Source organism: Anthonomus grandis, chromosome 22, assembly GCF_022605725.1.
Source record: "Anthonomus grandis grandis chromosome 22, icAntGran1.3, whole genome shotgun sequence".
NCBI lineage: Eukaryota > Metazoa > Arthropoda > Insecta > Coleoptera > Curculionidae > Anthonomus > Anthonomus grandis.
In genome coordinates, this window is record NC_065567.1 from 31,278,751 (window position 1) to 31,295,638 (window position 16,888).

At 32.1% G+C, this 16,888-nt stretch overlaps 3 protein-coding genes across 5 annotated transcripts in view; 1 reads left to right on the forward strand and 2 right to left on the reverse strand.

Moving 5' to 3' along the window:
* LOC126748193 (multidrug resistance-associated protein 1-like) overlaps nucleotides 1-6,895 on the reverse strand; it is a 19,133-nt gene extending 12,238 nt beyond the window's left edge. Inside the window, exons 1-2 of one of the 3 annotated variants that reach the window (XM_050457246.1) lie at nucleotides 6,879-6,895; nucleotides 818-851 (exon numbers count right to left, since the gene is read on the reverse strand). The gene's annotated coding sequence lies outside the window, so the exon portion shown is untranslated. Of the gene's footprint in view, nucleotides 1-159; nucleotides 224-817; nucleotides 852-1,161; nucleotides 1,292-6,878 lie in introns of those variants that run through there. The other 2 variants (XM_050457245.1, XM_050457249.1) reach the window with 2 other exon arrangements.
* LOC126748196 (uncharacterized) lies at nucleotides 6,670-10,811 on the forward strand. Its single transcript, XM_050457254.1, has 3 exons — nucleotides 6,670-7,121; nucleotides 7,184-7,408; nucleotides 10,236-10,811. The coding sequence occupies exons 1-3, from the start codon at nucleotides 7,067-7,069 to the stop codon at nucleotides 10,478-10,480; spliced, it is 525 nt and encodes a 174-aa protein (XP_050313211.1). The 5' UTR covers nucleotides 6,670-7,066; the 3' UTR covers nucleotides 10,481-10,811.
* Nucleotides 10,797-16,642, reverse strand: LOC126748194 (ATP-dependent RNA helicase DDX54). Its single transcript, XM_050457251.1, has 13 exons — nucleotides 16,230-16,642; nucleotides 14,241-14,408; nucleotides 14,052-14,181; nucleotides 13,769-13,994; nucleotides 13,505-13,673; nucleotides 13,238-13,448; nucleotides 12,960-13,174; nucleotides 12,684-12,905; nucleotides 12,468-12,627; nucleotides 12,231-12,387; nucleotides 12,044-12,179; nucleotides 11,112-11,259; nucleotides 10,797-11,053 (listed from the first exon to the last, which is right to left on the reverse strand). The coding sequence occupies exons 1-13, from the start codon at nucleotides 16,413-16,415 to the stop codon at nucleotides 10,866-10,868; spliced, it is 2,316 nt and encodes a 771-aa protein (XP_050313208.1). The 5' UTR covers nucleotides 16,416-16,642; the 3' UTR covers nucleotides 10,797-10,865.
* Nucleotides 16,643-16,888: the final 246 nt, after the last annotated feature.

Genomic DNA, 16,888 nt, shown 5'->3' on the forward strand with positions numbered 1-16,888 from the left:
GTAGGAATTAAAACCTTATGTCATTTAAATAATCTTGTCCTATTGTGTAAAATGTATAACAAAACTTAAGTAATAATTAAACTGATAGCATTGTGTCATTATCAAATGCTAAAAATTGAATTATTTATTGTAATTAGTTAAATAAAGCCTTGGCTTTACCATCCGCCTACGATTGTTATCTGTTGAGATTGTTTGAAGTAGGCCTACTGTTCTGATCCCAACTATAAAATATGTATTAAAATAATAAAATAAATATATGTATACTCTGTTAAATTACTTAAAAATGGCATCCGCAATATGAAATGACAAATATATATAGATTTCATATCTGGAAAAAAAATTAAATCAGAAGTAGAGGGAGAAGTATTTCAAAATCACAATATGGCACAATAATACCTTATTTTTTTTTAAGTATTGGCTTTAGTTAGCAATGGGCGTTATAAAATTATCTTTTTGCTGTATACATTTATATCTAATCTAATCTAATTTCTATTGACGAAGATTAATAATATAACTATAATTAGACCTTATTGATATTATAACTATAAAATAGATTTGCTGGGAAATGTGCATTTATGGATAATTTCATCCAATTTGTACGAATATATCTGCCCACAGAGATCAAGAGGAAATATTGACTTAAATATAATAAATAATGTAATTAAACAAAGATCATAATTAAAATTCATAGAAAGCAAAAAACCTGTTTAGAATAAGGAATAAATTATACTAGAGTCGTGTTTAAAAAAAATATATACAATCTAATTTAATATTTAAAAATGAGGGAGTAAATGACTTATTTTCATAATTAACATACCAGTAGAAGTATGGGCCGGTGCAGATCTCTTCACCTGAAAAAAAAACAGCCATATATAAAAATCCAAACTACACGCGGTAACAGGTAATGAATCATTCCGTTATCGTTAAATCATACACTCCCATCATAACTGTACTCTTATAATGTTTTCCTATTCCCCTGACCTTCGGAAGTTAACACAATTTTTTTAAAGAATAATTTCACTGGTTAAATTCACTTTAAAAAAATTCACTGCAATCGGTTGCTCTTAATTCACAACTCAGGTTGCGAGATATTACTCAATATAACCTCATGCAATGTTTTAAATTACAATTTAATTATTGATATTGATAGAAAACACTTACGTTTGCTCTTACTCAGGTATAAGTTTCGCGGTCGTGTGCGTGGAAGAGATGATACGATCGCGGCCAAACAATCTGTTTTATTTTAATACTCCGGTGTTATTTGTTGAGTATTTTCTGTATTTGCTAATATTACAATCATTTGCTCGCTATTACCAAAACACAGGGGCGTACGACAAGTAAACAATTTAATATAATTATATTTTTTAATGTCGCACCAATCGGACATTTTAAATTTGACTAGGAAGCTCTGTTTTCACTCGTTTGTACGCAGTTCTTTTCCCGCTCCCCCAATAAAGCCCATTTTTTTAAAAAGTACACTCTGTACGGCTCTGAAATCTTTAATTTATAAATAATTTAAGATTAACCATAATCTCGACGTTCATTAAAGAAATTAACCGATGTGTAGTGTGTGCGATGCACAAAAATAATTTGTTTTTACTCCGATTATTTATGGATGGTATGCAAACTTAATAGGCCTATGGTCCTTCATGCGGGAATCCCTCTTTGATTCATTATTAAAAAAAAACTTTCTTGTTATATGGTTCTCTTTTATTATAATTTTTTTAAACAAAGGATTAGATAGTGCTATGGTTGGAACCTTTGGTGTGACGCTCAAATCACTAATCAAAACTTTTTATTTTGTTTTCGAGAAGTGTTTCGCTAACGATGTAAGCATTTTTGGGAGAAGATTAAAACTCTTGTAAGTTGGATGCTATAGTGTAGATTGGTCTCATTTTATTGTCAGGTTTATGGATTTTTAATAAACAATATATATTTTGGAATTGTTGGGTTTGAAAGTTGTAACTTGAATTTATCTGAACACGAAACAAGATTTTTGCAATGCGATATTATTTTTGATAAAGGGTTCTTGGAAATGGTTAACTTAGAGTTGGGAAGGTAATATAGGATTTATGATGAAGCTACGGTTAAAAGCAAAGTAAAAATAAAAAGCTCAACACCGAATTTTCTTTAGGTGAACATCGAGAGTTAAGAGACTTTATATTAGCATGTCTTCATCTGAAGTTTGGAACGGATCCCAAAGGCTTTGGGAAAATGCTTCAAATGCTAAATATTAATGGTAGTCTTAAGGGTGACCTCAAAATATTGGATGATAATTTTTGTAATAAATTAAATTAATATTTTATTAAAAGCTTACCTAAAGTTACAGATTCTACTAGTTTTAATACTCTTTTAAATCAGGAATATCCAAATAATGGCCAGGCCTTGGATTCCTTTAAATTCGGCTATGTTAATGATGATAATAATTGATAAAATTATTAGCAAAATGCTCTAAAATGTTATTTTTAATAACTCCATATTTTACTTATTACAGAACACGAAATATTACCCAGACAGTATAAGTAAATTGCATACATTTGCCCAGGATATCTAATTGGCATATCTGCCAAAAATATTTATATCTGACTTGGCATATGCTAGGAATATTCAATAGATATCCAAGGTCACCATAAAACATATGCCAGGAATATCTTCTATAATATATATCCTAGGCATATCTCTTGATAAGAATTATAACAATTTGGAAAAATACTGTATGGAATAGCAGTCATAGAGGTTGAAATAACTACCATATTTTTATCCAGGGGTGAGTCTATCCGTAACGATATTTTTAAGTGCAAACATGAAATATATGTTCGATGATAAATGGTGACACTACTTTCCAAAAACGAAATTTTGAAAATGCAATGCAGCTGGAATATTTCACAGATATGGAAATTGAATACTTTGTATATCTGTTAAACCCGGCCGACATTTGATATATTTGTGGGATATGTTAGGCATATATATTCTTTCAAATGAGATATAGATGGCATATTCCAGGGATATTAGGTGCTATCTGAGTAATACGTCGTTAAAATCCAACAAATTCCCTAGCTTCTGGAAAATGACAGGTATTATCCCTATTCCTAAAGTTAATGATCCTAGTGAGCCATTATCGTCCAATTAGTATTCTCCCATCTTTAAAAAAAAATTCTTGAGAGAGTTATGATAGATCAAGTAAAATCATATGTGGAGCAAAAAAGCGTACTGCCAATAACAAAATCCGTTTTTCGAACCGGTCATAGTACCACCACTGCTGTTCTGCATGTGTATAATGACGTTTTTAGGTCTTTTAGATTATAGCAAGGCCTTCGACACCTTCGATAAAGAAATCTTGTACTATAAACTTGGGACATTTTGGTATGTGCGTAAACATGCTGCTGTCCAACTTATTAAAAATTACCTAACAGGTAGAAACCGAAGAGTTTGTATTGGACTTAAATCATCTGATTATGTGGACTTGAAACAGGAGTTCTACATGAACGGTGGGTGTTTGGATGGATAGGGAACTAAAATTTGAAAGCCATGTATCTAAATTACTTCAAGGAGCTATATTATTAGTAAATTAAAACTCTTGCATATAAATCAGTGTGACTTATTAGTACTGTCTAATTTTTCTAACTGTGATGTTCTGTACTGCCCAGCACTTAATCAAAAGGAAAAACAGAGTTTGCAAAAACTTCAAAATGTTTGCCTTAAATTTGCAAAAAATCTGTCGCGATTTGAAGTATCTAAGTGGTTAAATCTAGAAGAAAGATATTTGGTGTATCGTCAACGCTTACTTATAAAATTGTTATGTCTCAAAGTCCGAAATATCTTTTTGATAAATTTCTTAACTCTACAACACATGAACTTCAAGCGAAATATAAAAAAAAACTGTTTTTTCGCAATGTTCGTAAATGCTTCCTATACTTTTTGGATCAGTTATGACTATCATGTTTTGATGTGGAACACATGATGTAGATACTTTTTGATAAGCTGTTACTGAAATATGTTTTATAATAATTTCAGTACTTATGAAGATTGTCATGTAAGTCTTAGTTAAATTTTAAGCAGGACAGTTAGATAGAAAAGCTGATGAGAGGTTGGCTTTTATGGATAATATTAACAATGTGGCCATGAGGGTTTCCAAGTTGCTGGGTTTTATTATTAGAAATCGTAATCATCTCTCAGTTGAGGCAACCAGACTCGTTTATTGTTCTCCGGTCAGATCAGTCTTAGAACACTGTTCTTTGATATCACCAGATTCATATTAACACTCTTGAAAGAGTTCAACATACATTTTTGAGACATTGTCTCGTATTGCCATGGTTAACCATGACTACGATTTTATTGAAAATCATCTGACTCTGTTAACATTTGCCAGTCATAGGGAGGCCTGTTGTGCATTGTTCCTCATCAAACTTGTACATAGTGATATTGATTTTCCATGTCTTTTAAATTGTATAACATTTAATGTTTCAGATCCGTATATGAGTTTTCTAAATAAGCAGCCTGATATTGACATTTATAATTTCACTATCAATCGGGTGAAAAGATCTCTTGCTTTGTGATAAGTTGTTAGCTTGGTAATAGTGTTGTTATATGGTTTCTTATTTTTAGTGTTCACTTATTTTGAATTGACTACTTTATATTATATGATTACTACTACTGTTAATAATTTTAGAACATTTAATGGGGTTTTTCCGTAAATTCAATAAATAAATAAATTTCTGATATAATCGCTAGCATGTCTTGTATGTCCAGGTTGATTGGATAAGGCACTTATTAATTTTTTCTTCTGGAATCCAGACTATATATATTTTTTGAATATAATTATAATTTGCGTCTAATACAATTTTTTTTTGTTAAATATGAGATATGGTCGAGGTCTGTCCTTATATTATCTAAGGTGATTTTTTTTTATTTTATTTTCTTAGTTTAAAAATACGATGCATTTCTTGATATCTTTTTCCAGGCAATACGTTATTGCATTGTGGACTACACTTCCTGCCGTATATATTTCGGTATTATCTGATAACCTTGAGGAGAATTTATGAGCCTTCTTGAGGGCAGTAGACTTCAAATTCTGCCTGTCGATAAAACCATTTATATGAGATAAAATTTTTTGAATTTCTTATTAATTTCTTCGATTAATTTTTGTCTCATATTCAGTTTTCCCTTTTTGAGTTCCATATTGACTACAGGTATTGACATAATCTGATCATCGCATTTGAAGCAAGGAACGATTTTATGATTTTGGATATTTTCTTCATACTGATGTAGTTCTTCCTTAAAAGTATGACTGGTCTCTGTTCCTATAATTCTAGTTCTTTTATCCATATCTCTTTACTGTTTGATCATGGATATAATTTTGTCATTTTCTACTTCTACTTTATGTATGAAGTACGAATAAGTAAGATAAGTTTTTGTTTGACTTAAGGCGTTCATAAGATTTCAAAATTGCCTTAAAAATCAGAATAATTTCATCAACATTGTATTCTTTTTACACAATTTATTTCACACGAATTCAATGGTAAAGTCTAGATCTTGGTCCATGGAAAATTTTCAGTCTCAAAGGCATGAAAGAACTTTTTTTTATTGAGGTTCCATGGGGAAAACAAGGGAAATTAATTCAACTGCCTGGAAAAAAAAATTAATTTATTCCAGGGGTTTGAAGCAATTTTTATGTTTTCAATGAAATAAAAATAGACTCAACTGCCTGGACTAACACAATAATTAATGAAACCACTTATCGGTGTCAATCGAACGCTTTGGTCTACGTTCAAGTAAGGGAAAAAACCCTTCAAATCGTGAATGGATTATCAGGATTGTAGCCCAAAGCTCTCCTAAAGTGGGAGAGCAACTGTGTGTTGTTTAGTTCTATGTATCATGATCATTGGATCATCATTGGACTTCATAATCATTGGATCATTTAACTGTTTGCCTTTATATATTGAGTAGTCAGGGAATCTCCTCCCTACCATACCCCCGAAACTGCTTTCATTGCATTTGTTGCCCTTTAAGCTGTGTTTGATATTTTGTCCTGTATGACTTAATCCCTGTAATGGATTCCTCTGGGAATGTCATGTTTTCTTGGGCTAAAGGTATAGATATTTTAAAGTTTAATTCATCATAGTTTTTGGCTATAGTTTGAGTATAAATTTATTTTTTAGTTTTTTTTATTATCTGGGTTAAGTCATATCCCTCTCCTATTATACAAAAGTCATCCGCATACTCTCACAATTGAACTCCCTCTGTTCTTGTCTTATTATATGGATTGTATAGATGTTAAATAGTATTGCGCTCCTTGGGAAAGCCCTATCATTATTCATCTGGGACCTATAATGTTATTAGCTTTGTCCATGTTTATGTTTCTTAATTTTTAGTATAAAAAGAGAGCAACTATATCGCTTTCTACCTGATTCCTCCACCACTGCTATTAATCAGTATCTTCTTATCATACATACATCTCACGATGATTTTTCAATTCGAGGATATGATTAATATTAAAGTACTTATGCAATTACGTCATCGTTTTTATAACTTATCTTAATACCAACTCTTAAAAAATTTAATAAAATTTTTCTAAGTTTGGTTCTTAATATTACATTTTTTTAGTTTCTATATGAAACTCCTAGAAAGTTAGTTTCTATCTAATACTGACAGAGTTTTTAGCTTCTTCTAAAAACTGAAACTGATGTAGGGAACTTGACATCAGCGCCCCCTGATTTGATCTAGTTTACATTAACAGCTCTTTGCCTCCAAAAGCTACTTTCTATGGAACAATGTAAAAATGACTTTATTCCATAGACAGTGGAACAAAAGTCATTTTTACCAATTTTTAGTAGTTTTTAAAATTTACATCATATTTCAAAACAAAACTCAATACTTACATACAAGGTTACACTATTATCTATACCCAACTAATCCCACTACTCAAGCTCCAGTATGTAATTTAAAATAATTTGACAACAGTGGACTCATCACCAGCTGATCAATGTCAAGATTGTGTATGATTTTCATTGACCCTGCAGTTGAGTGAAAACAATTCAATATTATTTAATTTATACTTACCACAATAATGGATTTTACCAAAAAAGAAATAAAACTAAAAATCCGACATTTTGACTTGTCAGGCAAGTTAACATTTCTTCACTCCATATTTTCCAGAAAACTCCTGTTTAAACTTCCCTTTTAGAAGATCCAGAGCCCATTGATAAGATCCTGACCATCCATTCCGATATGGATTATAAGCTCATAGAGGCAGAACTGTTTAAAATTTGTGAGGCAACACCTGAGAGACATGTCTTGAAAATCCGGAACCCACAAAATTGTCTAATTCCAATTTCATTTTTGGTCGAAGAAGATGATCCTTATTTTGTTATTGATGTTGCCACTATATCATATTTTGCTGGCACAACAGGTAACTTTATTATTATTAAGAATGAAGACTTACTTATAAAGAGCATAGGGACTTGATGTGGCTAAAATTGCCTACCATGCTCTTATTGAGTCTCATATCTGAGATATGTTTTGGGGTGTGTGCTCTCAGTATTTGTTCAGCTCTCTATTTATTTTGCAAAAAAGAGTCATTTACTACATGTGTGTAGCTCCCTTGTTTGATATTTTCTCTAACATTTGTATCAATTACAAAAGGCAATAATGAAATGCTTTAAATCCTATTCAAGCAATGCATCTTAGGGCTGTAATGCTGTAGTGACACTTTTCCAGACATGGGTCCCTATACTCAAATGTTTTTTTACAGTTGCACTGAATAACCCTTAAAGGTTGATCCCATAGTTCTGAAACACCCTGTTCATAATAGTATTGCCGATAATTATATATAGGTACTGTAGGCCATTATTTTTAAAACACTCTGTCCTGACATTGCCATTGTCTTAACCACCAAAAATGTAGCAACAACTTTCTCTTTACCTCTGCCTATCCTATCAAGTGAGCAGATTAAGTACTCTATTTTGTACAGGGGCAGAAGGCTTTTTAACCACCTACCCCATTATATAAGGCTAATAAATTGTGAAGAACGTTTTAGGAAAAATATAAAGAAACTTTTAATTGCAAAAGCATTTTATTCTCTAGAGAAGTATTTCAATACAATTTTTTGACAGTGTGGAGATCTGCATAACATGATGTGACTTCTTATTACTTTTTTAATTGTGTTAACTGTGCTTTATGTTCTATGTATGTAAGAATTGTTAAAATATTTGTAAAAGATTATATGGTCAACATTATGTTAATAACAATAAAGCTATTTTTGACATACTTAGCGCTCACATACAGAACAGAAATTGCACATCCAATATGTTAATGGTATTCTGAAGGTTGTCTAACACAAGAGGAATAATGTTATTAAACAAACTCCAAAAAACTAAATGTATACTTTCCTAATGCGGGTGGTTTGTGAACTAAAATGGCTGATCTGTGAAATGCTGTCAACACTTGCATATTCTAATGTTTCTAGTTCTAATTATAGTGGAGTCTAAGGTAAATGGGTATTTACTGGACTCTAAGTTGAATTTCACTCACTTCAGTATTTTCCGTCAGGATTGAAGTTACAAAAGTACAAGGTAGCAGAGGGATGATGGCACTTTGATTGCTATTCAAACCAGGTTATTACAGACAAGTGGTTCAACTTTGTAACACATCTTTGAATATCATTTTTAGTTCAGTTATATCTTTAATGATGTGGAACCAAAAAGAGTAACTGAAAAAAAGGACTTAGAAGTTAATTTTGATAGTCATATATCTTTTTCTTCTCACATTTTGTCCAGGGTTGAGAGTGCCCAAAAAAAGATTTCCGGGTTTATTGCTAGAACCACCAAGGAGCTTAGCATTGATATCAGCCTTCATCTTTTTGATAGCTTGGTGTTGCCAATCCTGGAGTATGGCTCCATCATATGGTCTCCCCTATATAACGTTTGGATGGCTCTGATTGAAGGTGTCCGAATGAGGTTTCTGAAGTGAGGAGATTTGGTGTTTATCCCCTTAGAGGTTGCGACAGGTATTTGACAGGCTCTCTTTGAGTAAGAGGAGAATTAATATATTCTTGTTAACTACTTATAAAATATTGAAAAACAATACTGATTGTCCTGACATTTTTCATCAATTCCGCTTTGCCATTAGCAAATTAAATTCTCATAAATCCAGAATGTTTTACTTAAAGGATCCATGTACAAACCTTTATAAAAAGTCACCCATATAAAAACTTTGCTATTATTTTAATTGTTAGCTAGCATCAATAAATTTAGGACACTTATCACGAATAAACTTAAATCAACATAACATCATGTTTCTCTTACCTTTTTTCTTTTCTTTGAGTGGCCATATATTTTTACATTTTACCTATTAACTTAGTATACTTTATCCTAGTATTTAGGTTAATATCTGTAAGTGGGTGGGTGTTGATACTCTGATTAATAAATAAATAAATAAATGTTTAGTGCTGTCTACATCCCTACTGCTTCTCCTTTCTTAGTTTATGAGGAATTTACCTCTTCATTCATGGATCTTGCAAGTGTTCCTAATAGTTGTTTTTCAAATCTCTCAAAATGTAAACAATTGCCATTGCAAAATTAGCTTAATGAAAAAACAAGATATTATTAATGATAATGATTAAATATTCTTCAAATTACTAAGTATGAAGCAAAATTATTTTAAAAGACAAAATTCTACATGTAAGGTTTTTAAAACGCAGTAAGGAAATTCTCAAAACTTCAATTCCATTAGAGTCTACTAGCCCCAAGGTTCTTATTGTTGTGATATTTTATTGTGTTGACTGTGAGACGACAGAGTCGATATCATCTGCAAATGTGTGTAGTTGTTGTCCCTCATGTATGATTTTTCCAATTCAGGCAATGGTACCTAGAGTAACTGAGGTATACATGAAAATTTTCTTTCCACCACGACTTTTCCACCTTTTTCTATATCATGCCATCATTTCCTTAATAAAAGTGTCTGGATCGCCTGGAAATAGTGTTTTTCTCCTTTAATTTTTTTAGATTGTACCCGAAAAACATCACTTTATTCCCATACTCTTCTAATTCTGTAACTGAGATAAGGATATATACCTAAATGAGAATTCAATTTTTCCCTCTGTTTTCTATATCATGGCATTATTTTCTTAATAGTGCCTAGATCGCCTGGAAATAGTGTTTCTCTCCTTTAATTTGTCAGATAATACCCGAAATTTTATTTAAAGACAATAATTACAGTATTTTCAATTTTTTTTTTAGACAAAAACACCAAAACTCCACTTCAAGATGCCTACATCGAGTGTGTTGGCAACAAAATCAAATCTTTAGAGTCTCGAATATCGAAAGCAGAACTGTATCTACCCGAACTGGAGTACAAACGGGAGGCTCATATGGAGGACACTGTGTCAGCCCTCCTGAACAAAATGCAATTTTTAAACAGAAGATATGATGAGCTGCACCCAAATCATAAAAAGTCAAGTTTAGCACAAGAAGTTAATCCTTAAGACTGTTAGGATATTATCTTAAACATTCCAATTATGTAATTATATTGTATTGATCTCCACCCTTTTTGTGAATGGGGTACCTAACTTTTACTTACCAAAAAATAACTGCACTTTACAAAAAGCATAATATGATTTTTTACCACCAGTATTTTTATTGCACTGTTGATTGTTTTAATTTATTAATAGTTTATTAGGGTTGACTATAGTTTTAAGTTGTTATTCCTATTTATTTGAATTATAAGTAGTTATTTTATAAATTAAATAAAACTAAACCTTTTATCCAATAATTAAAATGTTTCAATGAAACACAAAGAAATAACCATTAAAAACATTTTATTTAAGGCAAAAAATATTAACACTATTAATAACAATATAAAACAAAAATTTAATTGCGTTTTTTGCCTTTTCTGCCTTTAGACTTTGATTTTCGCTTCAGCTTCTGCTTCCTCTTCTCCGCGATTTCTCTTGCCTTCAAAATCTGGTCCATGCTCTTCATTTCCGACGTTTTCTGTTTTTGTTTCACCTTTTCATTATGTTTGGCCCAGTGGGTATAACGTTTAGGTTTATTGAAGTCTAAAAAAATTTAACCATTTGTTGCATGGAAACCTCAAGGAATATAAAAAATACTTACTTTGTTGTTGACTATCATTATCGTCATCTTCCTCTTGTGTAGTCTGAGATGTCTTTGTTCTCTCCTTCCATTGGGCATATCTATTACTTTTATAAGTAGCTGGAATCCATACACCACTTTCAGTTTTAATTTTTCCTTTTCTTGGATCCTACAGTTTGCAAAAAAAATTAAACATTACAAGAGGATAATTAAATCGGAGTAATTTCTGATTCTAAGTTAACATTTGGGTGTCATACTGAAACGTTAGTTCAGAAAGCGTATAGAATTCTAGGATTTATAGATGCAATCATGACTTCTGATGCTTTGTCTATAAAGTTCTGTACTGTTCGTTAGTCCGTTCTAGTTTGGAGTATGCTAGTTCCATATAGTCTCCATTTTACAAATCGCATATTGAAAATATTGAGAAAGTCCAAAATAAATTCTTAAGAAACTATTCTTTTAAACTTAAGGTTCCATTAGCTAATGGTCATACTGATTACAAGTCGGTCATGTCAGTTCTCTCTTTGGACCCCCTTGAGTTAAGACGTAATAATTCAGACTTTTATTTTATTATCTTTTGTTTTATTTTTAAATTAATATCTGGCATGAATGATTGTGATTATCTTTTAAATAGGCTGAATTTTCGGGCGCAAAAATTGACTAGACTGAAAAAACTCTTCTATGTAGATTTTGATAGTAGTTCTTATAAACACCAAAATCTTATAACTAGAATGCAATGTTCTTTCGATAGGTATAGTCTTGACTTGCACGTTTCTTTTAGCAGTTATTTCAAATTCATGAGTGACTTTGATTAATGAGTTATGTCTCAGCATTATCTAGCTTAAGTTGTATTAATATTAGTATCTTTTGTATTATTTTATCTTTGTAAAATTAGTGCATACCGTTAATAAATAAATAAATTCTAAACTTAAAAAGGGAGTGATATAACATACTTCAACGGCAACCATCTTCTTCTTCTTTCGGTCCCATTTTTTCAATGTGGAATTTAATTTCATAGACCGCTCTGTATCTCCAGTCAAGTCGAGTTGTACTTTGCTTGCCTCAGTTTGGAAGCTGTTCACCGTTAAACTAAAAGAATCAATATAGTTTTGCATAATTCGCAGTTTAAACTATGCTTACCCTTGTTCTGTGTGTTGATCCTCAGGAGCATACGGAATAAAAACATCGTCTTTATCACTTGTTTTTTGTTTCTTAGGTTTGTATAGTTGTTCCATTTTCCTTTTCTTAGGTAAAATCACTTTGGAGAACGTATCATTAACATCTTCAGTTGTACTGTCTAAAAGCAACGTTAATCCCGGACAGGGATATCAAAATTAGTATTTTTCACTTAATGGGTTTTACATTAAAATAAAATACCTGTTAATGATGTGACAGGTTTGTGCAAGCTTTCGTTTTCCGCTAATTTCTCCTGGACCAGCTTTTTATGGGACTCAATTTTTTCTTTATGAGCAGCTCTCTTTTCTTTCATAATTAAATATTCTTGTGATTTGTTTTTACCGCAAATTTCAAAAATAGTCTGTAAAATGTTATAAAATTAATCAAACATACGAGTTACATGCCAAAATGACTTACCCCAGGAGGTCGATAGCGTTTCATTTGTTCTAAAATGTTTTCTTTTAACTCGGTTGCAACTTCTGTTTTTGAGCTATTTATATTGAACTTTTTGAACACAGGGTGTACGGAGCACATATTAATGGGTAGTTCCTTGATTCTTTTATTGCTATCTGATGAGGCGGCGGGACGTGATTGTAAATATCGTTTATAAGCGTTTTCTATAGTGTTCTGTGAAGACACCTAAAAAAAAAGAAATTAGCTTTTATACCTCAAGAAATTACTTGTTTAACTTACTAAATCTGGTCGACGATCGTGCAAAGCCAATAAAGAACTGAGCTGATCCTCAACAAGATCTTGAGGAAGCTTTCCAATATTTCCGTCCTGTTTCTCCAAAGTGACTAGTGACAATGGGCGTCCCAAAAACAAATGTAAATCAAGCAAATAAGGATACTCATCTGGAGCCACTAATGAGTAAGCAACTCCTGATCTACCTGCTCTTGCACATCTACCTAAAAACAGACACATAATTAAAGTTTTAGTTTATTTATAAATAAAAACTCATTAAGCCTTACCAACTCTGTGAACAAATAACTTTTCTTTAGCGGGAAAATTGTAGTTTATCACGTTGTCTAGTTGCGGAATATCAATACCCCGTGCAGCTACATCAGTTACAACTAAAACTTTAACTTTCCCAGTTGAAAATTTGGCAGCATTGATTTTACGAGCTGAAGGGTCCAAATCTGAGTATATGTATGTGTTTGTTATGCCAAAACTATCTAGAATCTTAAGAGGAAAAACACAATTAGGGAAAGTATTTTTAGATGACCAATGTTCTTTACCAAATGTATGTATTCAACATGATACCATGTGGCAGCAAAAATGACTGTCTGCTCTTTCTGATTTATAAGGCTTTTAAGAAGAACTAGCAGTGCTGCAAGTTTCTCTTCTGGTCTTACTATGAAAAAGTGTAATTTTAACTGGTCAGGAAGCTTGGACTCAACGTCTAATCTAAAATCGATAAGAATTTATTTGATTGAGGATAAATTAAATTGGTTTGGAGGGTACAATTATATATTAATGTACATTAAGGAAAAGAAATTTACCTCAATAAAACTGGATCACTTAGACCAGCCTTGGCAAACTCAACTAAAACCTTTGGCAAAGTGGCTGAAAATAGTAGAGTCTGCCTTGAATCAGGTAATCTGTTAACGATTTCTGTTAATTGTTCACTTAGTCCCATTTCAAAAAGTCGGTCAGCCTCATCAAATACCACATACTCTATACTGCTTAATTTTAGTTCCATTTCAATGCAAACATGCAAAAACCGACCTTTAAAAAATGTGTGTTATTATCACTAAATTGCAATTAAAAAATAAGCAAAGAAACCTGGTGTGGCAACAATAATATCTGGATTTCCATGAATCGCTGAGAACTGATCATCCATTGAGTCACCGCCGAGGATCACAGCTGCTTTTAAACCCATAAATCTTCCCAGCTCTTTTATAAATTTTAATGTCTAGAAATGGAAAAGAAGTTTTATTTTGCCTGTTTTTAATATGTTCATTTTTTACAAACCTGTAAAGCTAATTCCCTAGTAGGAGAAAAAATGATGGCTCTAGCACCAGCTTTAGCTGATCTTGCAATAAGTTTCTCAAACATTGGAATCAAAAAAGCGGCAGTTTTTCCACTGCCAGTCCTCGCCATGGCCACCACATCTCTACCCTCAAGAATCAAAGGGATTGTCTGCAAAAAAAAGCAATTTTTATATAATTAGAAAAAGAGAAAACAAAAAAAATCAAATTCTAATGTAGTAAGAAATATGCAAAGCATTTTAATAAGACCATAGTTAAAGTCATATTAAATGAAAGTTTAAAATTGAATACTACATTATTAAAACACTATTTAGTTTTTTTATTAAAGGAACATTTAAAACATAATAGCCAAGACAGATAAAAGATGTTAAAGAATGATATCCTTATTACTATTTACAAATTCTTCAAAGTTATAAAAGGTTTATTTTTTAAGAAGATTTTATTTCTTTCTTTGAAACTGCTGTAGCTAAGAGTCCTAATGCTTTGGGGGAAGAAGGTTAACATTTTTTATGCCACAGTAGTCCATACCATGTCCTCGGGAGAGTCCTAACAACTTTGGAGCTAAGTTAGCCCTGTTACAGGTCAGGTATGAATGAATGGCTCAAGGTTCATCGTCCTTACATAGACACTTGAGCATTAGAAAACAAAGCAATGTCAGCAAACCAAAATCTGATTGCATCATCCATGTATTTTAGAATTCTAACATATTTCCTCCAAGCCAAAGATCTGGTGGACATAGCAAAAAAAATTCCAAGAAATAACTATCATAGGCTGTAAGTAGGAACTTTAAAGAGATACAGGATGACAAACTCTGAATAAGATAAATTGATTTTGACAAAGTTTTAGTCAGCTTCAAAACATGTTGGTCCCAAATCAAGGAAACACCAAAGTGAACACCCAGAAAACAGACACTCTGTTAGCAATATTTGGATGGAACTGTTCTCCTTTTCAGAGGTTGAATTGAGTTTCTGCTGTTTTAACAAAGTTTATTTGCCAAAAACCATCTCTCCACATCCGACTGTACCTCATCAATACCTTTATATAAAAGGTCATATCATCAGCAAACAGTCTGAAAGTTACCAGATCATTTACATAAATAAAAAAGAGAATTAGAACAGATCCTTGGAGTACATCCAGGTGTCCCAATTTCTCCTAAGAATTTTTTTTTGTTGGTTGTAACATATAAATTGCCTCCTTTTAGAGATTTAAGAATCCCCAGTAGAACACTATAGAAACCACAAGAAACAAGTTTTCAGAGCAAAATACTCTGAAATACAATTAAATGCTTTGGTCAGGTCCAGGCATAATGTAAAGGTGTCCTTACACAGTTTAACACCCTCGATGACCAGATGTACAAGATTGTTTATTGTCAGCCCTGTAGAGGTATTATGCCGAAAGCCAAATTGCCTATGAAAGATTAAGTTATATCTTTCAAACTGGTATAATTTTGTATTTTTTAAGCCCACTTAAAGGTTTTAAAACTAACAGGCAAGATTGATACTGCTCTATACTTGGATTTCTCGTATGGTGAAAACAAGGGGTTTTAAAAGAGTGGTACAACTTTGACATTTTTAAAGATACATATTTGGAAATTCATTCAGGGAAATTGTTCAGTTGATTAATTTTGCCAACGGATAGAGTATGAAGTTGCTCACAGTTTGAATTATTTTCATGCTCATGCCAAAAGCCTCTATTTCTTTTATTAAGGGAGACCACCAAGTCTAATCTTTCACTCATGATCGACAAATCATTTTAAGCCAGTGAACTTTGGCCCTTCCTCTGCTTTCAGTGTAAGTACTCAGCACTGACTTTAGGGGAAAACATAAATTGATGACATCAGCAATGGCTATTAATAATAAAATAGCTATTCTAGTAGCGATCTTATAATCTCTCATATTAGGGTGAGAATTATGTGGCAAGATAGGCTCGCCTTAACTAAAAATTATATTAGTCAAAAATCACTAGTTCCTACCTTTCTTTGAATGGGTGTGGGCTGTTTATAGCCCCTCTTGGTAATCCCCCTCAGAACATTAAAGCTCAAATTCATAGACTGAAACCCTCCAGATTTCTTGCCAGACTTCTTCTTGGTGGGTTCATCTTCATCCCCCGACATGTCAACGGACTTATCGGGGTTAGCGAAGCCCGGAACATCGTTCATTGCGGCTTCTATTTAGGTAAATTTTAATTGAACACCAATTAAATAGAAAAATTGTTTGTGTTTTCAGATTTGAAATTTGTAGGTTAAGTTAGGCATAAGCATGTCATAACAAATAGGTTAGTAGATACCCGTCAGTTTGCACGTTCAACAAAGCTGGTTATTTTAATCGGTTGGCTGGTTATGATAACCTAAAGATGTTTGTCCGATGCAGTTAAGTAGATTTATTTCCTAAAGATGTAATCATTTACCAAGTTTATACACTTTAGCGGCTAAACCGGTTTAGAGATAATTCAGTTTGGCTAGTGTATACATGATAGGATTAAGAAAGGGATTTTACCTTAAGATTAAACAGTTATTTCCATTTCCAACCTAGGAATTAAAAAAATAATAAATTGGTTGAGCTGACTAGTTAGTTTATTACTTGAAAAGTTGAGTAGTTTAACGAGTGATAATATAATGATTTGGCAATAAAT

Excerpts from the sequence above, each read along its gene's own strand:
- LOC126748196 (XM_050457254.1), top strand. The coding sequence starts at position 7,067 with ATGGATTTTACCAAAAAAGAAATAAAACTAAAAATCCGACATTTTGAC. Across the intron at positions 7,122-7,183 it reads CCGACATTTTGACTTGTCAG|AAGATCCAGAGCCCATTGAT; the intron begins GCAAGTTAACAT and ends CTTCCCTTTTAG. Across the intron at positions 7,409-10,235 it reads ATATTTTGCTGGCACAACAG|ACAAAAACACCAAAACTCCA; the intron begins GTAACTTTATTA and ends TTTTTTTTTTAG.
- LOC126748194 (XM_050457251.1), bottom strand. The coding sequence starts at position 16,415 with ATGAACGATGTTCCGGGCTTCGCTAACCCCGATAAGTCCGTTGACATG. Across the intron at positions 14,409-16,229 it reads CCACACCCATTCAAAGAAAG|ACAATCCCTTTGATTCTTGA; the intron begins GTAGGAACTAGT and ends TTTTTTTTGCAG. Across the intron at positions 13,995-14,051 it reads TATTATTGTTGCCACACCAG|GTCGGTTTTTGCATGTTTGC; the intron begins GTTTCTTTGCTT and ends CATTTTTTAAAG.